This window comes from Erpetoichthys calabaricus, chromosome 17, assembly GCF_900747795.2.
Source record: "Erpetoichthys calabaricus chromosome 17, fErpCal1.3, whole genome shotgun sequence".
Taxonomy (NCBI): Eukaryota; Metazoa; Chordata; class Cladistia; order Polypteriformes; family Polypteridae; genus Erpetoichthys; species Erpetoichthys calabaricus.
The window spans coordinates 74,830,679-74,854,748 of record NC_041410.2 but is presented as its reverse complement, the minus strand read 5'-3'; the positions used below and the strand labels follow the sequence as shown (position 1 = coordinate 74,854,748).

Here is a 24,070-nt window from a genome sequence, read left to right as displayed (position 1 = left end):
TAATTCATTTTAGAACAATGAAAGTTTCCAGGATTGTAATTTTTTTAAATTTCTTATTTTTTTAAAGTATTTAGAAATGAAAGCCAGAAATAAATAACATTAAGCCTGAAGTTCTGCAAGGGCATTAAGTGTGCGTTATTCAGATGGTCATGGCGTCCTGTTGGACTGATAAGGCTGTGTTTGTGATGAAGATGTGAGCAACCCTGGAGCTCCACACGGACCAGTCCTGTCTCAGTTAATCTTCACCCTTTACACCTCTGACTATAAATATAACACCAGGTCATGTCACTTGCAGAAGTTCTCAAGACGATTCTGCACTAATGGGCCATATTGACAAGAAGCATGAGACAAAGGGTAGAATCTATGTGTAGAACTCTGAGAATTGTCAACTCAACATCAGCAAAATGAGGAACTGCTTACTGACATCCAGTGCACCAAAGAGCCTCTGCAGTGGCCGGTCAGTATTCAGGGAGTAGATGTCGAGGTGGGCACCGGTACAAGTACATGGTGGGCCACATCTATGACAAGCTGAACTGGTCTACAGTAATAACACAGAGGAGTCAGATATGAAAGGGCAGAGGAGACTCTTTTTTATTTAGTAGGCTGTCTTCCTTTCATTTGGTTAGTGAGATTCTTATATACCTTCTACCTTATTACCAGGCTTCTTTAATAACCTGTCCTCCTTCCAGAAATAACCAAGAATTATTTCCTTTCCTTTCCTTTCCTATCCTTTCTTTAACTCTTCCACTCCTTTCAGCTGAGCTTTGCCTGACTTCTCTCCCAACTCTGACTCCCCGGGCCAAGTGGAGACCATTTTTTTTAACACCTGACCCAGGAGTACTTCTATTGCTTAATCTGTCTCCTCCAGGAAGACCTTCCACAGTGGTTCTTGTGCAGTCAGTATCCAACAGCTCCCCCTGGTGGTCCTCCTGAGAACCCAACAGGGCAGCCCCATCTTCCATACTGCCCAGAGGGCATCCATATTGGAGCTCGCCAGGCAGCGTACAGGGGGATGTTCTGCTCATAGCAGACAGTCACTCACTGCCCTGTCCTTTCAACCACACAGGCCCAACTAAAGTATCTCTCCACGACTGCTGGGACATCAGTCCCTGGTGTATTTGCTGCTGCAGTGTACTTCCATGTCCATGTCCTGGCATAGAAGAGGAATACTGCAACTGCCTTGCTGACCTTCCTTAATAATGTTCCCCTGGATAGACAAGGGAGCAGGGTTCATCCCGACTAGGACACTGGTTAATCCCTCACAATTGATGGATAGATAGATTTATATAGCACTTTTCTAGATAGATAGATAGATAGATAGATAGATAGATAGATAGATAGATAGATAGATAGATAGATAGATAGATAGATAGATAGATAGATAGATAGATAGATAGATAGATAGATAGATAGATAGATAGATAGATAGATAGATAGATAGATAGATAGATAGATAGATAGAGTGCATCTGGAAAGTATTCACATCGCATCACTTTTTCCACCTTTTGTTATGTTACAGCCTTATTCCAAAACAGATTAAATTCATTTTTTTCCTCAGAATTCTGCACACAACAACCCATAATGTCAACGTGAAAAAAGTTTACTTGAGGTTTGTACAAATTTATTAAAAATAAAAAAACTTAGAAATCCCATGTACATAAGTATTCACAGCCTTTGCTCAATACTTTGTCGATGCACCTTTGGCAGCAATTACAGCCTCAAGTCTTTTTGAATATGATGCCACAAGCTTGGCACACATATCCTTGGCCAGTGTCGCCCATTCCTCTTTGCAGCACCTCTCAAGCTCCATCAGGTTGGATGGGAAGTGTCGGTGCACAGCCATTTTAAGATCTCTCCAGAGATGTTCAATCGAATTCAAGTCTGGGCTCTGGCTGGGCCACTCAAGGACATTCACAGAGTTGTCCTGAAGCCACTCCTTTGATATCTTGGCTGTGTGCTTAGGGTCGTTGTCCTGCTGAAAGATGAACCGTCGCCCCAGTCTGAGGTCAAGAGCGCTCTGGAGCAGGTTTTCATCTAGGATGTCTCTGTACATTGCTGCAGTCGTCTTTCCCTTTATCCTGACTAGTCTCCCAGTCCCTGCCGCTGAAAAACATCCACCACCATGTTTCACTGTAGGGATGGTATTGGCCTGGTGATGAGCGGTGCCTGGTTTCCTCCAAACGTGATGCCTGGCATTCACACCAAAGAGTTCAATGTTTGTCTCATCAGACCAGAGAATTTTCTTTCTCATGGTCTGAGAGTCCTTCAGGTGCCTTTTGGCAAACTCCAGGTGGGCTGCCATGTGCCTTTTACTAAGGAGTGGCTTCCATCTGGCCACTCTACCATACAGGCCTGATTGGTGGATTGCTGCAGAGATGGTTGTCTTTCTGGAAGGTTCTCCTCTTTCCACAGAGGACGTCTAGAGCTCTGACAGAGTGACCATCGGGTTCTTGGTCACCTCCCTGACTAAGGCCCTTCTCCCCCGATCGCTCACTTTAGATGGCCGGCCTGCTCTAGGAAGAGTCCTGGTGGTTTCGAACTTCTTCCACTTACGGATGATGGTGGCCACTGTGTTCATTGGGACTTTCAAAGCAGCAGAAATTTTTCTGTAACCTTCCCCAGATTTGTGCCTCGAGACAATCCTGTCTCGGAAGTCTACAGACAATTCCTTTGACTTCATGCTTGGTTTGTGCTCTGACATGAACTGTCAACTGTGGGACCTTATATAGACAGGTGTGTGTCTTTCCAAATCATGTCCAACCAACAGAATTTACCACAGGTGGACTCCAATTAAGCTGCAGAAACATCTCAAGGATGATCAGGCGCAACAGGATGCACCTGAGCTCAATTTTGAGCTTCATGGCAAAGGCTGTGAATACTTATGTACATGTGCTTTCTCAATTTTTTTATTTTTAATAAATTTGCAAAAATCTCAAGTAAACTTTTTTCACGTTGTCATTATGGGGTGTTGTGTGTAGAATTCTGAGGAAAAAAATGAATTTAATCCATTTTGGAATAAGGCTGTAACATAACAAAATGTGGAAAAAGTGATGCGCTGGGAATACTTTCCAGATGCACTGTAGATAGATAGATAGATAGATAGATAGATAGATAGATAGATAGATAGATAGATAGATAGATAGATAGATAGATAGATAGATAGATAGATAGATAGATAGATAGATAGATAGATAGGGAACTATATAATAGATAGATTTAAATAGAACTTTTCTAGATAGATAGATAGATAGATAGATAGATAGATAGATAGATAGATAGATAGATAGATAGATAGATAGATAGATAGATAGATAGATAGATAGATAGATAGATAGATAGATAGATAAGGCACTATATAATAGATAGATTTATATAGTGCTTTTCCAGACAAGTATTTTGATCTACCACTAATGTGCCGCATCCATCCAGCATTAGGACCGAAGTGATAAAATATAATTTATCCTTTATTGCTTTTTTTCAGACCAAGTAACAAATCAACAATAACCTTGTGTTTTTCTGAGAAGTCTAACTGGAAATTCATGAGAGTGCACTAAAGTAGATAGAAGAAAAGTCACAGGTCAGAGCTCTGAGAACTCTGATAGCACATGAACACAGCATTAGCCAACAAATTAATCATCAGAAGTGTGTCATGAAATGCTACTGGGGTTCCTTTATACCATCAGCTATACACCTTTATAATGCCTCAATGTGTGTGCTCTCTTAATTTTGGCCAAATCAGAGATTTTCCTCTTTTTTCTAATTCTTGTGTGTTTAAGGGGGTTGCATTGCTTATTATTTATTGAGCTCCTGATAATTTTCCCCCTATCTATCTATCTATCTATCTATCTATCTATCTATCTATCTATCTATCTATCTATCTATCTATCTGTCTGTCTGTCTGTCTGTCTGTCTGTCTGTCTGTCTGTCTGTCTGTCTGTCTGTCTGTCAAAGCAGCCATTTTCTCAGAGGTGAAATATGATTGCAGACAACTTGGCATTTGAATCGCTATTTCTGGAATTCTCAGACACCCCCTCAGCCTCTCTGTGTCCCATCTTTTTTAGCCACCTGTCAGGTGAACTGAGACCCAGAAGGGAATAACCACAGCCCATTGTGATTTATAGTTCTGGTCCTTTATCAGACCTGACATGGTGTTGTGTAACCTCCGGTATGGCTTGACTGCCTTATGTAACTTGTATTGAATTTCGTCATAACCTTTGCATTTGTTATAATGCTAGATGCTGTATTTTGGCACACTACGCCAGTGATGGCTGCACGTAAAGTGATTTTCTCTTGGTGGACATACCAGTTTTTAGCATCACTTGGCCCTTTGGAATAGCTCAGTGAAATGGAATTTATTTGTAATAAATGACATGTGTAGCAGAGAAAGTGCTCCTGCTTCTGGGTCTGCAGTCTTAAGCCACTAGAACTGGAGATATTTGCTTGCCTGGCTTTTTAACAAAATGCTGTTGACCAGGAGGAGTAGTGGCAGCGTTAGGTGAGACAGTCAAGGGGGTCTCAGGAAGTCCTTCCCAAAAACACACAGTTAAGTAAATTCTTCATTGTCGAATGGCAAAGTAGTGTTAACATATCAGCAGCCATCAAGACCGTTGTTCTGTCATTAGGGTCAAAATCATGTGCAGAGTGGGTGACCTTTGGGGGGAGTCTAAGTATCATAGCTGCTCCATTTAAATAGACCATTACTCTATTTGTATAATAATAGTTCTGGGCTTTTTCTTTCCTTTCACCTCACATGTTCCTCCATTATGTGTGTTGACTCGAGGTATCCATATCACCAGCATGCACTGGCACAAAGTGCTCTATGGTTCGATCGAGGGTGGGATCTTCAGCCCCTCTCTGTCCTCTCCTGGCACTGCCCTACAGCCTTGTGCTGCACACTGCGTTCTCTTGCTGCTTTAGAGACCTTATGCCTTCCGGGCAGAAAAGTGTCGTCAATAAACTCTTTGTATTCAGAGTGATGGAGACAATTTCCCAACAATGCCTAAGATTCCTCACAGTCTCACACACATACACACACGCACACACACACACACACACACACACGTTTCCATTTTTGGGTGGGGCCTGGTTATTTGTAGTCTGCACTCGTTTCCCTCGCTCCTGGCCGCCTTGCTTTCAGTCATGTTGCTGAGGTGCCTTCTTCTTCTCTTCACCTGTGCCGCCTGTGAGTACCGTCAGTGTGTGAGTGTGTCTCTGGGGCCAGAATGACGTGTGGGATTCTGCTTATGGGCTTTGCTTTGAACACAGCGTATGCCTCTTCATTTATTTTTTTTAGTTTTTCCATGTTTGTTTCCATTCCAGAAAGACAACGGTCAGTGTGTGTGGGTCACAGGTTTGCTCTTGGATTAGTTCAGTTGGTGAAGACGGGGTGTCTGAGGGGTCTTTGTTAATGCTTCTTTGTAAAGTGAGCAGTCCGGCTGTCTGCTTAGCCAGTCTGGTCACTTAGGTCACCCTGACAGTGGGGATAACATCTCACATGAGTCTTCTTGAATTATTTGGTGATGTATTGTGGCCTGTGGGCTGAGATGATGGATTGTAAATCACTTACAGCAGTTGCTACTACTGACACTCAGGACATAAACAAATCATTTAATCTGGCAGTACTTTGATTGTTAAAATTTAGAACATAATTAGACATTGGCACTTGTGATTTCTAAGTAGCGTTTGGATTAAAAGCATCTGCTACATAAATACATTTTAAAAGAGCTGACCACTTGGGTGTGACATATATGCACCTGTGCCCTGGTAATCCTTTAGCAGTAATGGGCAGCTTCCTCAGTGATCCCAGTGGTCTGCTGCCTCTTCTAGCCTGGTTAGCTGCCCGGTTTGTGGTGCTAGGCTGGCTGTCTGGGTTGTCCTCTGCCATGCGTGGTGATACGATGCCAGTGGTGAGGCTGAGTCATTGATTCTTCTTTTTAGTTAGTCAAGTCTTAATTAGGTTTCAGCTGTATCCACCTAAGAGCCCGTGTTCACCTACTTCCTTCCTGTTGTGTTTCTGTGTGGAGGTGTTTGGCATTTTTAATGTGCACTCCTGAGTGGAATGTTATCTGAGCGACAGAGTGTTGCAGACAATGGCTGTCTCTTAGGCTCCCAATTACCCATGGCTTGCTTTCCCCCCTGTTGCTGCTGTTTCTGTTTGCATTCAATTACACTGGACATCAACTTTGATTTAAAATGTACTGTTTGGTTTGCTGGTGGCTTATGGATTTCACTGATTATAGTTCGATGTTGAGTTTAACAAAGCCCTATGCACACACACCCGCATGCACGCGCCAGCTTCTGTTTGTGCGGCAGCCTCCTTCCAGCTCGTTGACTGACTCCTTTGTCAGCTCAAACAGCTTGGATCAAGCTGGTACTGATCCATTCATGTGTTGTTTGTGTGATCTGATGGCTTAGGCTAAACTGTTGCTGTCACCCACTTTGACAAATGGCAGGCGAGATGGCAGAGGAGCAGCTTGAAACAACAGCATTCATCTCCTGTGCCAAGTGGGTTATGATCAGCCATCATCATCCACAGAGCCTGTGCACACAATGGGGCGCCTTCACTCAGTGCACATTATGGCCCCCTGCTTCTTATAATATACCAGGCAAAGTCCATACCTACCTACCCCCACGGCAGGAAGTTATAGGAGGAGGCTCTTATTGTAAAGTACATAGGACAGGGCCTGTACTTTAACAGCAGAGTTAAAACATTTCATTTTTGCCATGCGTGGTGACGTCCAGCTATTTGAAATTGCCCTCCAGGCAGGTTCCCTACTTTTTGCTATAATCAGTGTAACCTTCCTTATTCTCGCGGTGAACAGAATAGGTTGCATGATATAGCCGAGCATCTGGTTGGACCCCTGACTCTGCAAAGATGGGATCACTTCTCACAGCCTTTATTTGTGCTGTAAAGCACCTACAGCATATCTTAAGTGCATGCAGTCAGGTACAAGTCTCGCTATTGCTGACCACAGGTTTGACCCTACAAAATAAGGGTCCTGTCTGCCAAAAGTACAAAGAGATTGAGCTTCTCACCATAAACTGCTCAGGCCTCCTATTGTGTTTTGTTATACACAGAGTGGGTCCTTCTCTCACTATATAATGGCCAGGGGCTTATCTGTGCTTGCACATGGGAACCCTGGCTGTTGCCAGTCCTGATCAGATGTTTAAGACCACTTGAAAAATGGCAAAAAATCATATTTTGCATGGTTGGATCTTAACAAGGTTCCAAGTAGAACTTCAACATGCAACAAGAAGAAATGGGAGTGAGACAAAACAGTTTTTGAGCATTCAATTAATTGAAAATAACGATTAAATTGAAACAGGCTGTTTTACAGCTGATCAAAATTTTAGGACCACATGCCTTTTAAAGGCCAAATCTGTGCAAAGATGTGGATTCATTGTCATTTGCTGTCAGGTAGTCACACGTTCTGATGGCAAAGGCAAAAAAACTCTCCCTTTTTGAACGTGGTCGGGTTGTTGAACTGCATAATGGTCTCTCACAGCGCGCCATCGCTGCTGAGGTGGGACGCAGTAAGACAGTCATTTGGAATTTCTTAAATGATCCTGAGGGTTATGGAACAAAAAAGTCAAGTGGAAGACCCAAAAAAATTTCACCAGCACTGAGCCGGAGGATTCAATTGGCTGTCCGTCAAGACACTGGACGATCCTCGACCCAAATTAAGGCCATTACTGGTGCTGACTGCAGCCCCATAACCATCAGACGGCATCTGAGACTGAAGGGCTTCAAAAACAAAAAACGTCTTCAAAGACCTCGTCTCCTTGAATGCCACAGAACTGCTCGTTTGGACTTTGCAAGAGAGCACCAAACATGGGACATTCAAAGGTGGAAGAAAGTTTTATTCTCTGATGAGAAAAAATTTAACCTTGATGGTCCTGATGGTTTCCAACGTTACTGGCATGACAAGCAGATCCCACCTGAGATGTTTTCTACGCACCACAGTGGAGGGGGGCGCCATAATGGTCTGGGGTGCTTTTTCCTTCAGTGGAACAATGGAGCTTCAGGAAGTGCAGGGGTGTCAAACGGCCGCTGGCTATGTCCAGATGTTGCAGAGAGCATTCCTCATGACTGAGGGCCCTCGTCTGTGTGGTAACGACTGGGTTTTTCAACAGGACAACGCTACAGTACACAATGCCCGCAGGACAAGGGACTTCTTCCAGGAGAATAACATCACTCTTTTGGCCCATCCTGCTTGTTCCCCTGATCTAAATCCAATTGAGAACCTTTGGGGATGGATGGCAAGGGAAGTTTACAAAAATGAACAACAGTTCCAGACAGTTGATGCCCTTCGTGCGGCTGTCTTCACCACTTGGAGAAATGTTCCCACTCACCTCATGGAAACGCTTGCATCAAGCATGCCGCAACGAATTTTTGAAGTGATCAACAATAACGGTGCAGCTACTCAGTACTGAGTTCATGTTTGGAAGTTTGATTTCTGTTTTGGGGGGGTTTACGGGTTTTTTTGGAGGTGTGGTCTTAAACTTTTGATCAGCTGTAAAACAGCCTGTTTCAGTTTAATTGTTGTTTTCATTAAATTGCATGCTCAACAAATGTTTTGTCTCACTCCCATTTCTTCTTGTTGCATGTTGAAGCTCTACTTGGAACCTTGTTAAGGTCCAACCATTGTTAAGGTCCAACCATGCAAAATATGATTTTTTGCCATTTTTCAAGTGGTCTGAAACTTTTGATCAGGACTGTACATAGATTGGTACCCTGCTTTTTTATATTTAGGTTACTAAGCAGAGCATGTACCTATGTATATGACTGAAAAGGCGTTATTGCCAGGAAACTACCAATTTTATTATCGTGTAACGTAATGGAGGCGTTATTGCCAGGAAACTACCAATTTTATTATCGTGTAACGTAATGGAGGCGTTATTGCCAGGAAACTACCAATTTTATTATCGTGTAACGTAATGGAACAAGAAATTTTAAGAACCTTAAATGTTTTTTCATCCCTTGTTCTCCATGCCGTGGTCCACCAATGTGCCATCCAGATCGATACACACCTGAAGACGAAGAGCGACATTGTCACAGGCGGCTTGGCACATCTGTACTGGTATCCTCTGAAAATTCTTCTGTGATAGCTGCATGTAGCCCTGCCACATTGTGGATGCAATGTTGATACACCTTGTCTTTTAGGTGACCCCACAGGAAAAAGTCTGGTGGGGTCAAATCGGGAGACTAAGCCAGCCATTCCACAGGCAGCATTGTGGGAATGTTTTGTTCAACCAGTGTCGCACTGGTACGGCGTAGTGTGGCGGTGCCCTGACTTGTGGCCACCACAGATCATCAATGTCCGGTCATCGTTACTCCTATTCCCAGACTACATTGTGATACCATTTTCGATACTTTTCATGCAGTAGTTTAAATACAGCCTGTGAAATGTCATAAATATAGGCCTATGACGATGTGGGTTCAGCTTCATGCTCCCATCTCCCTTTTGGGAGCTCTTGAACCTGACAATGTCGGTAATGTAACCAGATGAGTTGGACAGTGAGGACACCAACAAAGCATGGGGAAGGTGCAAAGTGCAGAAGTGCTTTTATTAAAAACAACAAAACTAAATCAGTGTTCAAAACAGTGTAGTGCTTCTAAAAGTCAATAAATAAATAATCCATTAAAAACAGGGTGATACAGTGGAGGTTAAAATCCAATAAAAATTTCCATTATAAGCGAGGTTAAAGCAATATCTGGAAGCAATCTGTTAAAAACAAGACCCGGTGCATTCTTCTGCTGGCGGCTTCCCTGCTTCTTCTATCCAGGCTATGCACCAGGGGAGTTGCCGTACCTGCAGCTGACCTTCTCCTACTTCTGCTGGTTTGGTAGCTTCCTGATTCCTGGCTTTGTTTCGCTGATCCAGAACGAGACTTGGGTTCCCCAGTGACCAGGGTGCTCACGCTGGGGCTTCAACCTCCCAAGCCTCCGACTCCCGCTGCCTTCCTCGGCTTTACGTGATGAGCCAACTGCCTTCTCATCACTCCTGCCTCTCATAAGTGCTTAGCAAGAGTGACCACTACTTCCTACCCCCGAGTGCCGGCCAAACACTCCACTAAGGGGCTCTTCTCCCAGCTGCCTGTCCATAACACTGCGAGCTTACTCTCGCTCGCTCCCACACCGGCTCTCAGCTTCCAGATTTCTTCTTCTTTCCCTAACCTCCGTTCTTTTTCTCATTTTTTATCTCTCCCCTCCACACTCGCGCTCCTACTATATATATATAATTATGGATGCGGATGATTCCTCACCTGTGCATATAAGCGAGGAAACGCCCGCAGCATGTCACGTCTGAGAACTGCTCCGGCCTCACTGCCATGCCCCCTCTATAAGCCGTGAGTGCGGCTTTTTTTCTAAGCCGCAGACCTGCTATACCACAGGGCCACCCTGTATATATATATATAAGCAAACATCCCATCATCTTAACATCAGCAGAACCAAGGAAATGGTTATTGACTTTTGGAGCACCAAAGAGCCTCCATGTCCAGTCATTATTCAAGGACTGGATGCAGAAGCGATGTACTCCTACAAGTACTTGAGGGTCCACATCAATGACAGGTTTCACTGTTCTCGGAACACAGAGGAATTATATAAGAAATGGCAGAGCAGGCTCTTTTTCCTTAGTAGGCTGCACTCCTTTAATGTGGGAAGTGACATCCTTCACATCTTCTACAAATCTGTGATGGCCATTTGATTTTCTACACTGTGGTGTGCTGGGCTGGTAACATCACTTCAGGAGAGGCCCACCGAATCAACAAGCTGATTAAAATGGTAGGCTCAGTTATGGGACACACTTTGGAACGCCTGGAGGTCATAGTGAAAGAATTAAAACAAAACTGAGTGCCATTATGAACAATGCTGCACTTCCTCTCTCTGATGCACTAACATTGAGGACTTTCAGACAATATATTATTCAGCAGAAGTGTGTGAATGAACGTTACAAGGGCTCCTTTGTACCAAAAGCAATATGCCTGCTTAATCCCCCTGTGACTGGAACCGCTGAGTCAGAAGTTTTCTTTTATTTTGAATTCGGCTTTTAATACACAGGACAGCAAGACTGAAGTCCTACCTACACAGCAAGGATAATCATCTGTAATGAAAGTTGTGCTCCATTGTGTGTATATTTAGAATCAGGGCCCTTTATATATAAAGTAAAAAGCAGAAGCCTTACTTGGCACAGAGTGAGAACTTGGGCTTGGCGTAACATGCAGATATGTGTGGTACAGAGGGATCCCCTGGCTCTTACTAAAGGTAGACGAAAATCGCCACATATGGATATATACATAGTAGAGCATCCTGTAGCTAAAGCACATAGACTGAGGTAACATCTTCTTATTACATGCTAAGTAGGACCATTGCCAATGCACAGGTTGGGAGCATGCACTGATAGCATGTTGCTGCACCCACTACAGGACAAATCTCTTGGATTGGGACCCGAGTGCAGCAGGTGACACCTCAGCACCACACAGGACTGGGCCCTAATTCCCACTTCAGGTTGTGCAGCGTCCCTGTCTCTCATGCTAAAACTAACTGACTTCTAATTCTTAGTATAAACATCCTTGTTTACTTGCCGAGGAAGACCCCTTAACTATAAAACACACTCCAGCTAATGCAAAGTGCACTTTAAGTTCCTTGCTAGATACAGAGTGGGCACTGTGCTTCTTAGAATGGGCAGATTACAGTAACCATCCATGTAAAATAATTAGACAGGATAGGCCTTCTGCTTCTCTATGTACACATGAGGGTTCTCATCCATCTAACTAAGAAGTTATTGGTCCTCCTTTGTTCAATAGACAAGACAGAAAGATCTTTTGTCTTTTAGTAGACTCCAATTACTGTTTGGCCTTTCTGAATACACAGATTTAGGTGTATTCTTCTAGGTAACTAGTTGAATGTTTAACTGTTGACCATTTGTTCAGCTGTCTATCTATCTATCTATCTATCTATCTATCTATCTATCTATCTATCTATCTATCTATCTATCTATCTATCTATCTATCTATCTAGATAGATAGATAGATAGATAGATAGATAGATAGATAGATAGATAGATAGATAGATAGATAGATAGATAGATAGATAGATAGACAGACAGACAGACAGACAGACAGATAGATAGACAGCTGGCACCTGAGTCATCTATCTATCTATCTATCTATCTATCTATCTATCTATCTATCTATCTATCTATCTATCTATCTATCTATCTATCTATCTATCTGTCTGTCTGTCTGTCTGTCTGTCTGTCTGTCTGTCTGTCTGTCTGTCTGCCTGCCTGCCTGCCTGCCTGCTCACAAACTACTAGGGCCTAACCCTCAATGTTGGTCTTAAATAAAAACTTGTGACCTGATGCCACCTAGAAATTCAAAAATTATTAACTATAAGGAAGCTGGTGGCTGTGACCCATAGTTATGTGTTTATGGCAAAGTGATTGAGACACCAAGTGATAACCATAATGATGGCAGCAAGAAAAACAACATCAGAGTCTTATGCTAAGCGTCAAGCACATCGCAGAAGGCAATTAAGTGATGAACAATGAGAAGGCGTAGAAAGACAAGAAACTGAAGCACACAGACAAGCAAGAAGTATTACTGAACATAAAATTTTAGGTAGAGGCAATCTAATAGCCATAAAGAACAGCAAAGTGACCTTTGGTTGTGTGTTTATGGCAAACTGATTGAAAAACCAAGTGATAACCACCATAATGGCGGAAAGAAAAAGAAGAGCAGCAACATCTGCGGGCCATCAAACATACTGCAGTAGGTTATTAAGTGCTGAAGGCCGAGACAGAATAAGCAGAAAAGACACTGAAGAACATAGACAAGCAAGAAGCCATCTTGAATACAGACTGATATGTTCTGGAAATGGAAACAAAAAAAAAAGTTGTGAAAACCTGGTGGCCAGAAAACTTTATTATAATAAAACATGATTCCTGTGCTCAGAATTCATTATCAAGTGTAAGTATTGTGTTTATTGATAATTGAACTTCAGACTTTTTAAACCTAAATAAAGGATGGCAGAGTGACCTGTGGTTATATGTTTACGGCAAAGTGATCACAACACTACGTGATAACCACCCCTATGCCAGAAAGAAAAAGAGCAGCAACATCTGCTGAGCATCACGAAAATTGGAGACCGCAATTGAACGTCGCATCAGCAATGTGATCAATGTCCAACTGCATTTATTTTTAAGCTGAAAACAAAAGAATGTGTTGCCAGAATAAAGTTCTGCTCACTGTAGGTAAGCCACCAGAAGTAATATAGTACATTATGGCTTCTAGCGGAACTGAAAGAAGTGACTCTTTACAAAACATAAGAAGTATCAACAGCTCCTTTTCTTTAATTTACTTTTTATTGCGTTTTATTTTAGGTTTCACTAGTCTGTATTATGCGATGTATGCATGCACAGAACACGGCTTATGTTTCTCATCACAGGCAGTGTAGCTTCCCTATACACACATACTGTCATTTCCTTCATGTATTCAGAGACCATCTGACTCTCTGTGTATACATGGTGAGGCCCCTTCTGATGGCAGTTCATGCGACGGGACCCCTGCTTCTTTCTGTACACACACAAGGGTCCTTTATCTTCTTTATGCGCCCAGTGGGGATCCTGTTCTGACTCGATACACACAGACTAGTATCTGTGCATCTCTGTGTACTCACAGTGGGATTCGCTGTTTCCACTGAATGCACAGCAGGACCCCCCCCCCCCCCCCCAATTCTCATGCTGGCCTTTCTCTTGGCAGGGCCCTGTTTCAGTACCCTTTTGGTCTGCTACTCAGACTGTGAGTTTCTTTTCTCCCAGTTTTGGCCTTGTGGTATGGAGCTGGAGTTTCAGTTTGGATTAGAAAGCTGTGTATATGCTGTGTAATACGGCAAAATGGTTGGTCCTTTTCCATTGATTTAGTTGTCAGATATTTAACCTTTTTTTTGTTTATTCTTCAATGGTCAGTCTTTTCTGTAATAGATGTCACTGCAGAAGAGAGCATTTTGTATTTTTGCATTTGGGTGCTTTGAAGTTCTCAATAATACCCTGATCAGCGGCAAAGCTCCCTAAGTGCTGTCAGCAATTTGTTCTGTCATTCATCAGTAAACTCCAAATGTGAGATGAATGATTATCATATCCGTCTCCGAGAGTGAATCTGGAGGCCAGCTTTGTGCGACTCACCCGGCGTGCTCGGATCCTTTCATTTGCCGCCACTGCTGCGGTTGTCGGCATGAGGCAGCTTGTGCTCCTGATGAGGAGGTGCAGTGAAATGGCAGTAGAGCTTCAGGAAGCTACCTGCAGACTTCACCTTCTCCCTTGCTGAAGAATTCTCACTGAAAGAGACCTCCTTTCTTGATGGCCTTCAGGCTAAAATTAAATACGTCAACAAATAAATAAATCATGCATGGAAATGATAAGACAGAGATATTGCTTCAACCAGAACTATCTGCTCAGACGGCAAGGAATTTGATTGCAGTCAAAATGCGTATCAAGCAGATTATAAGAAATGCATTTCACATTAGGGCCCTCTTTTGAAGAGATGCAAGGGGCTTAGGTGCGCGCAGCCCAAGAGGAGCGGAGTGGAGCTTTACCTTGAGCTAGCGAGTGATTTACTGGCCCGCCTGCAGGACTATCTGCAATTAATTACATGCGCTCTCCAGCAGATTACACAGATTTATTTTCGATGGAAATAAACTGACTTGTTGTAATGGCACGTTAGCAAAGAGCTCGGCTCCCGGCAAGTGGTGACAGCAGACGGCATGGGCCCGCTGCTTCAGAATAGCAGCTGGAAGCTGTCTAGTGGGGGACCTCGCTGATTAATTTATGTACTGACTGGGTGCATACCTTTGGGGCAAATAAGGAAAAGCGGGGGATTGGTAAGCACCGTCACGGGTAATTATTGTGTATTGTGGTCAAACTTTATTTTACATAACGTCTTTTATAGTGACCTTTACGTTTAGACCAATCAAAATTCTGTTTTCCTTTCCTCACCCAAATAAAGTGGATTTAGTTTCCAGGCTTTCCCAGCCGGACTGAAGCTTTAGTTCACCTTCATTCAGGGCTCTGATTGGCTGGGCATCACGGTGGTTATTTCTTCTACAGTACATCAAAGCTCTAGTGCCTTCAGTTGCTTTTAATGCCTATGTTTATGTCCAGAGATGGACTTCTATCATGTAATTGTGTGCGTGCGTGTGTGTGTGTGTGTGTTTGTGTGCGTGCACTTTCTTTTTATTCTGAACACTGCGATTGACTGGCTTACAATCCGGGGTGTGGTCGTCCTCTCCTCAGTTGTTGTTGTTGTTGTTACCCAGAATGACACCATGATGAATGTGGGTAGATGACTGTAAAGTAAATGCAAACTGCCTCTTTCAGCAGCAGCAGTGGCAGCAATGTCTGGAGCAAGGAAACAAAGAGAATCAATCAATCAGTCTTTATTTATGTGACGCAGTTCGCTCAGCCTTCACAAGCCGGTAATAATGCACACTCTCCAGAAGTTGAGTGCAAATAGCAAAGGGGATGCGTTAAAGAAATTGCAAATCAGACTCATTTTGCTGTAGTTGACCCTCTCTGACTGGCCTAGAAGATTATTCTTTTTTTTTTTTTTGTCCCACTGGTTAGGATTATTATTTTTATTCTGTTCATTTTCCTTTATCGGCAGTACGGTGTTAATGGTGGGCAGCTTTAGTGGCCACTGTGTCAGTGCCCTCCTCATGTTTGTGTGGCTTTATCACAGTCGCTCGGGGTCTCAATGTATACACGAGGTTAACTGCTGACTCTGAGTTGACGCTATATGGGTGAGCGTATGTGTGCCTTGGGCCTGATGCATCTGAGATAAGTCCCAGCACCTTTCTGCCTGGTAAGGGAATACACAGGTTTGGACCACGAATGGACAGTTTCTTTGTTTGTATGTCCATGAGCATCCAGATTTGCATTTATGAATCAGCTGAGTTAATCATTATTTTGTGTACTGTGTTGAATAGTGAGGATAATCCCAAAGCTTTTTAAGGTATCAACATAGATGGGTTTCTGACTCTTGTAGGGCAGAACATTCTTGCAAAACAAAATCATCCCAATATGTATAAAATTGTCGCTGAACACACCGAGCCTATGCATTATCCAATGTCATAAGAACAACAAAAAGTCATCAAAAAAGGTTTGGGGCAGCCACCCATATATTGTTCCTTGGCTGCAAAATTGGTTTGAATTGAACAGAGATGTTCACAGATACGAGTCCAAAACAGAACTCAACTATGTAGTTCAGATGGAGACTTTATATGCCAGGAAAAGGAAGCGACGTCATCATTGGTGGGTGGAACCGAAAGTGACGTCATCAGCAGTGGTGTAGCTGTGCAAGGGGGGACATCTGTCCCCGGGCGCAGCATCCAGGGGGCGCTGAACTGATGTTCCCCATTGCATTTTGGCAAACAGGAAGGGGCACGAAATCTTCAGTTGTCCCCGGGCGCTGAAAACCCTAGCTACGCCTCTGGTCATCAGTGGCATTGGGCCCAGAAGTGACATCATCATTGGTTCTGGAACCGGACGTTATCAGTGGCGCCAGAACCCTGCGGGATTTCCCGTGGACGGTTTGCAAGGGATTGAGAGAGACAGTTAGTGCACCCTGCCACCCCTTGGTCTGGCCTGGAATTACTATCATTCAGGCCCTTTAGCCGTCTCCCTATCGCATGTGTGTGACACCATCCACCCATTTGGAAACCATAAACTGAGTTCAGGGCTGTGCAGACAGCAGAGCATATCACAGCAGCATTAGATTCAAGGCCGGAGCCAGCTCTGGATGAGGCACCAGTTCATCTCAGCGGACACTTAACACCCAGACGCACACTGACTCCAGAACCAATTTAGAGTTGCAAGTTGACCAAACTAAGAAATTGGAAAATTGGAGCTTTTGGAGAATTAACCCACTTGCATGCTGGGAAGACTCCAGGACTGAACTGCAGGTTTGACTCCTACTCCAATTATCTAGTGCTATTGTTACAGGCCATGTCTCCTTAGACCTTAAACTGAAGAACTGGGCTAGAAAATGGACGAACAGGATCTGGGTATTGTCTAGTGGCTAAAAAGTTTTTTTACCTGCGCTCACTGACTAGAAATAAGAAGAAAGCTGTGTTATGTGGTTGTAATGTGTAACTCACTATGGATTAAAGATTAAAATAAGTGAGATTAAAATGTACTACAATGCAATTCAGGAAGTGTAACATAGTGGCTAGGGCATTAGACTGGAAAACACTCGCTGGGTGACTCTTAGTGACCCACTTCACCTGTCTATGGTCACATCATAGAAATCAACAATACATTCTTCATTTATAAATCACTTCAGATAACTGCTGTTGATCTGTTTATCAACAGTTAGTAGTCGTCCATCCTCTTCCTCCCTTTATTTCCTGTCTACAGCACTCTCTGCCTTCAGATCTACTGCCACCAAGTCTTTCCATCTAAGCCTCTGCCTTCCTCTCAGTCTTCTTCCTTCAACCAAAAGCCATCCTCTTCCAGTTAGGTAGTTCTACCTACCTACTGCATACCAAGTGCCCAAATCACCTCATATCACCGTCTCCCATCTGTTTTTAGTGACTTTATGATGTAAAACCTTCTTTATGATATAAATACTTGAGGGCTGCCAAATTTGAGCAGCCAGAAAGACATATGTGTCTGTACTGTGAGTCCAGTATAAAGATTACTTAAATACAGAGGTGATAAATAACATGGAAAAACATTCCAGTCATGTTAAGCAAAATAACTACATATAGCCGAAGCCCGCCGTAGCATACAGCGGTGTAAGAATAGGAACGGAAAACGGTGAGAAAGGAATTCAGAAATCAAGAAGAAATAAATACTTCTTGAAAGACGCAGTTATGAATAGATGTTTTGGTGGAGAAGACAGATAATGAGTCGAAAGATCTAACCCTAGAAAAAGCCACGAACAACTGACCGTGGCTGAAGACTGGTATCAGGTCTGTGCTCTGGTCTTTGGGTATCTGACAGTGCATGTAGAATTTCCGGCCAAGCAGGATTACATGTGAAAGTGATAAATAAATCAGGCTTTCCGAATTTACGTACTATGGCCATGGCATCCTGATAGTTTTGTTGCATGTATCTTGGACTTCCTGGAAATGTGGACGGTAATATGATCATTTTGCCTACACGTACGTTGTTATTTTCAGCGTTTGCTTGCAGTGCGTCTGATAGTCCTTTGTATTGTTCTAAGTGCAGATCTTGTTGATGTAATCTGAGACAGTTGAGACGCGCGACCTCTGTTTTAACATGCGCATCTACGACGTACTGTTGGAATAGTTTGCCGCTGGAGTGCAAAATACTAAATGTATTCCTCATTGTTAATCTGTACATGTAAATTTGGAATTAAGTAAGCCTTATTCGCTTGGCGGTTCTTTTATCGGGAACATGTTGTAAATCTTTGTGCCAGCCAATGTCTCCGTAAGGGAATAAAAGTGGGTAAACCATAGGATTTCATATTGAACGTGGAAATCTGTTTACAGGAGTTGCCTAAGGGATAGATGCAAATGTCCCTTTAGGCAGGTGGTTCGCCATCTTCTCCGACGAAAATCACTGCAACATCAGTGTGACATGTCGGGGCATTGTATCGTCGTAAATCCTTCCTAGGGTTTTCCTTGAACACCATTCGTACAGATGCTGATGGATTGGACTGAGCGATTTCATGCATGTGTTTGTATGATTAAGTGAAGGGGCTGATGGTTCTGAGCATGGAATCTAGCTGGAGAAGTAAATTTTCACTGTATGCAGAGTTTGCTTTATTTTGTAAGCATACTTCAGTAGCTTGCGCTGTGTCAAAAACATACAACTGTCCATATCTTGGAGAGGTAGAAGTGTTAGTGTATAGTGGAAAGATTTGGTGATAAATTTGCCCGTGTATTTTAAAACAGTATGGTCCGTGGCCAGGAGGTTGAGTTATCTGTGCACCCATGGAAGCAAACGCTAAAGAAGAGTTGTATTCTCGAATGTCTTCATGATAATTTTTAGCTTCTGATGTTTGCTGTGTAAGAAGCTGTTGTAAAGACACAGGTGGCTCCCGCAAAGGTGGTAAAGCTACTTGACCGTTGTGGCAGCACCTCGAGTACTTGTAGGATGTATTACGCTCAACAGGCCAGTATAGTGCATGACAGTGTTTGCACTGCTGGTCTGAAGTCCCAATGTTGTACTCTTGGACGAGAAGACAGGAATTAGGTGAAGAAGTACCTGTGGTAACAGGAAGAGGATTGTGTGTATGTCTGCTGAGACTGCATTGGTTTGGAAATATTGCTTTGCAGATGTCGCATTGCAAGAGTTGTGAATGAGTTTTGTTGTGTTTAGTCAGACAATCCTGTCTAGTGAACTTCTTATTGCATTTCTGGCACTCATATAGTTGTTGGGAAGAATGCCTTTTCTTGTGTTTAGCAAGTGAGGTTCGCTTTTGAAAAGTTTTGTTGCAGGAATCGCACTGGAAGAATGTGGGGAAGGTTTGGAGGAGGACGAATAGGAATCGAGAAATGCTGTCGGCTGCACCGGTTTTGAAGTGGAAGCAGGACGAACCAGAAGAGAAATATATATAAGAGAGTGCAACCATACTGCTGGTATAGCCGGCACATTCCTAGAGTCCAAACTACCTGAAGCTTCATACCCCACTTAATTAGATAGATAGATAGATAGATAGATAGATAGATAGATAGATAGATAGATAGATAGATAGATAGATAGATAGATAGATAGATAGATAGATAGATAGATAGATAGATAGATAGATAGATAGATAGATAGATAGATAGATAGATAGATAGATAGATAGATAGATAGATAGATAGATAGATAGATAGATAGATAGATAGATAGATAGATTCTGAACCTTTCCAGAATAGAGTGTTTGTCTATCTGTGTCTGTCTAGCATGGGTGTTCATACAGTATATAAACTGCTCAAAAAAATTAAAGGAACACTTTGTAAACACATCAGATTTCAATGGGAAAAAAATCATACTGGGTGTCTATACTGATATGGACTGGGTAATATGTTAGGAACAAAAGGATGCCACATTGTTTGATGGAAAATCATCAACCAAAAGAGGGCTGAATTCAAAGACACCCCGAAAATCAAACTGAAAAAATGATGCGGCAGGCTAGTCCATTTTGCCGAAATTTTATTGTAGCAACTCAAAATCATGCTCAGTAGTATGTATGGCCCCAATGTGCTTGTATGCATGCCTGACAACGTCGTAAGGGGGCATGCTCCTAATGAGACAACGGATGGTGTCCTGGGGGATCTCCTCCCAGATCTGGACCAGGGCATCACTGAGCTCCTGGAAAATCTGAGATGCAACCTGGCGGCATCGGATGGACTGAAACATAATGTTCCAGAGGTGTCCTATTGGAGTTAGGTCAGGCGAGCATGGGGGCCATTCAATGGTATGAATTCCTTTATCCTCTAGGAACTGCCTGCATACTCTTGCCACATGAAGCTGGGCATTGTCGTGCACCAGGAGGAACCCAGGACCCACTGCACCAGCATAGGGTCTGACAATGGGTCCAAATATTTCAACCCAATACCTAATGGCAGTCAAGGTGCCGTTGTCTAGCCTGTAGAGGTCTGTGTGCCCATCCATGGATATGCCTCCCCAGACCATCACTGACCCACCACCAAACCGGTCATGCTGAATGATGTTACAGGCAGCATCATGTTCTCCACAGCTTCTCCAGACCCTTTCCCGTCTGTCACATGTGCTCAGGGTGAACCTGCTCTCATCTGTGAAAAGCACAGGGCACCAGTGGTGGACCTGCCAATTCTGGTATTCTATGGCAAATGCCAATCGAGCTCCAATGTGCCGGGCAGTGAGCACAGGGCCCACTAGAGGACGTCGGGCCCACAGGCCACCCTCATAAAGTCTGTTTCTGATTGTTTGGTCAGAGACATTCACACCAGTGGCCTGCCTGCTGGAGGTCATTTTGTAGAGCTCTGGCAGTGCTCATCCTGCTCCTACTTGCCCAAAGGAGCAGATACCGGTCCTGCTGATGGGTTAAGAACTTCTACAGCCCTGTCCAGCTCTCCTAGACTAACTGCCTGTCTCCTGGAATGTCCTCCATGCCCTTGAGACTGTGCTGGGAGACACAGCAATGGCATGTATTGATGTTCCATCCTGGAGAAGTTGGACTATCTGTGCCACCAACCTCTGTAGGGTCCGGGTATCACCTCATGCTACCAGTAGTGACTCTGACCATAGCCAAATGCAAAATTAGTGAAAAAACAGTCAGAAAAGGTAAGGAGGGAAAAATATCAGTGGTCTCCACCTGTTAAACCATTCCTGTTTTGGGGGTTGTCTCATTGTCGCCCCTCTAGTGCACCTGTTGTTAATTTCATTTACACTAAAGCAGCTGAAACTGATTAACAACCCCCTCTGATTCTTAACTGACCAGATCAATAGTCCAGAAGTTTTATTGACTTGATGCTCTACTCTGATTTAAAAGTGTTCCTTTAATTTTAGTAGTATATTTCCTGCCAATCCAATTGAACAGTACGCTGCTTGTTCCCAATATTTTCTAGAATAGTCACACTTGTTGCTTGGTCTGCTTCATGCTATTTTAGACAGAGAGCAGTAGAAGTGTTTGAACAGAGGTTTAATTAAAACAAGCAGCCCCTTGGGTCATACAGAAGGTGGATTATGAAAAGATCCATCTGAGGCATCAGATCTCTACTAAGCAAGGTATCTGATCGTTAAAATATTAACTTGGAGGATGTGTAGCCGTTTCAACAGCAAGTGCTGTGAGGGAGAAATGAAAAAGTAAAAAGATAACTGATAATATTCAACTTGCCCACACGTTCAGCTCCTGAAAGCATTTGCCTGTCTTTTCTATTTGAGAGTGTATCGTTACTTGCTGGTATTTGCACGCCCCCCGCTGGCAGAAAAAGGCATGACATGCTCAACTTTGCCACACCTTCCCAAAGTGACCCCTCCTTCATTAATGCCTGCAGGATTGCCTCCTGACATTTTGGAAATATTTGGAAATCTACCAGCAATTTAAATGTAAAATGAGGGCTAATCAAAGAAGGCATTCATGGGCCTACGTAAATCTGAGCTGGTTGGTTAAGATGGAATGCTGCTTAGTGCTGGAGTAGGAGACCTGTGTGCAGTGGCTTTTACAGGAAGGCTTTTCAAAAGCCTTTCCTCATATTGTGAATTTTCACTAAACATCACTTCACTCATTAGCTAAACAATGATCTGTGACTGTGTAACTGCTACTTAGCAGTGGTGCATCCATCTCAGAGCAACTAGTAAATACCAGTACATCGTTTATTAACATGTAAGTGAATTTTAATTAAGTGTCTAATTGCACAGCCATTAGATGCCCATTGATGGGACACTGAAAAAAAAACTCTTTTTGTTAGACAGGACTACAGCCAGTCAATAGAAATTAAGTTTTTATTTGACAGAGAGGATAACTGAAGGAGAGATCTATGTGGATGCCTTGCAGCTTTTTTATTTTATTTTCTTTCCTGTATCAGTAATGGGGCTGTGGATGTCAGTAAATAAACCTGTCTCACCAGCTGAATTTGGTGATCAGAACTGAGCTGTGCGTGACATCCTGCAGCAGCAGAGGGACTGAAATGATCACATCTTCTTCAGAACAACTATCTATCTATCTATCTATCTATCTATCTATCTATCTATCTATCTATCTATCTATCTATCTATCTATCTATCTATCTATCTATTATATAGTGCCTTTCACATCTATCTATCTATCTATCTATCTATCTATCTATCTATCTATCTATCTATCTATCTATCTATCTATCTATCTATCTATCTATTATATAGTGCCTTTCACATCTATCTATCTATCTATCTATCTATCTATCTATCTATCTATCTATCTATCTATTATATAGTGCCTTTCACATCTATCTATCTATCTATCTATCTATCTATCTATCTATCTATCTATCTATCTATCTATTATATAGTGCCTTTCACATCTATCTATCTATCTATCTATCTATCTATCTATCTATCTATCTATCTATCTATCTATCTATCTATCTATCTATCTATTATATAGTGCCTTTCACATCTATCTATCTATCTATCTATCTATCTATCTATCTATCTATCTATCTATCTATCTATCTATCTATCTATTATATAGTGCCTTTCACATCTATCTATCTATCTATCTATCTATCTATCTATCTATCTATCTATCTATCTAGTGCCTTTCACATCTATCTATCTATCTATCTATCTATCTATCTATCTATCTATCTATCTATCTATTATATAGTGCCTTTCACATCTATCTATCTATCTATCTATCTATCTATCTATCTATCTATCTATCTATCTATCTATCTATTATATAGTGCCTTTCACATCTATCTATCTATCTATCTATCTATCTATCTATCTATCTATCTATCTATCTATCTATCTATCTATCTATCTATCTATCTATTATATAGTGCCTTTCACATCTATCTATCTATCTATCTATCTATCTATCTATCTATCTATCTATCTATCTATCTATCTATCTATCTATCTATCTATTATATAGTGCCTTTCACATCTATCTATCTATCTATCTATCTATCTATCTATCTATCTATCTATCTATCTATCTATCTATCTATCTATCATATAGTGCCTTTCACATCTATCTATCTATCTATCTATCTATCTATCTATCTATCTATCTATCTATCTATCTATCTATCTATCTATCTATTATATAGTGCCTTTCACATCTATCTATCTATCTATCTATCTATCTATCTATCTATCTATCTATCTATCTATCTATCTATCTATCTATCTATCTATCTATCTATCTATTATATAGTGCCTTTCACAGCTATATAGGATATCAGGGCATACCCTACTCTTTTCAAAAGAGGTCCAAGGATCTTTCATGACCACAGAGAGTCAGAACTTCAGTTTTATGTCTCATCCAAAGGATGACCCAATTTTTACTGTACTGGGGCATTGGGGTCCACATGCAGACCACAGGCAAAACACTCCCTGATGGCTTCATCAATTCATCTTCTGGCAGG

The 24,070-nt window shown here is 42.3% G+C and overlaps 1 protein-coding gene across 3 annotated transcripts in view; it reads left to right on the top strand.

Annotated features, from left to right (window-relative positions):
• The window catches only part of cadm4 (cell adhesion molecule 4), a 794,942-nt gene that overhangs the window by 302,956 nt on the left and 467,916 nt on the right, over positions 1–24,070 (top strand). Inside the window, exon 1 of one of the 3 annotated variants that reach the window (XM_051920761.1) lies at positions 5,121–5,182. The exons of the other annotated variants lie outside the window; for them this stretch is intronic. Within the exon in view, the coding sequence (XP_051776721.1) occupies positions 5,140–5,182 (43 nt within the window). The 5' untranslated portion in view covers positions 5,121–5,139. Of the gene's footprint in view, positions 1–5,120; positions 5,183–24,070 lie in introns of those variants that run through there. 3 annotated transcript variants of the gene reach the window in all.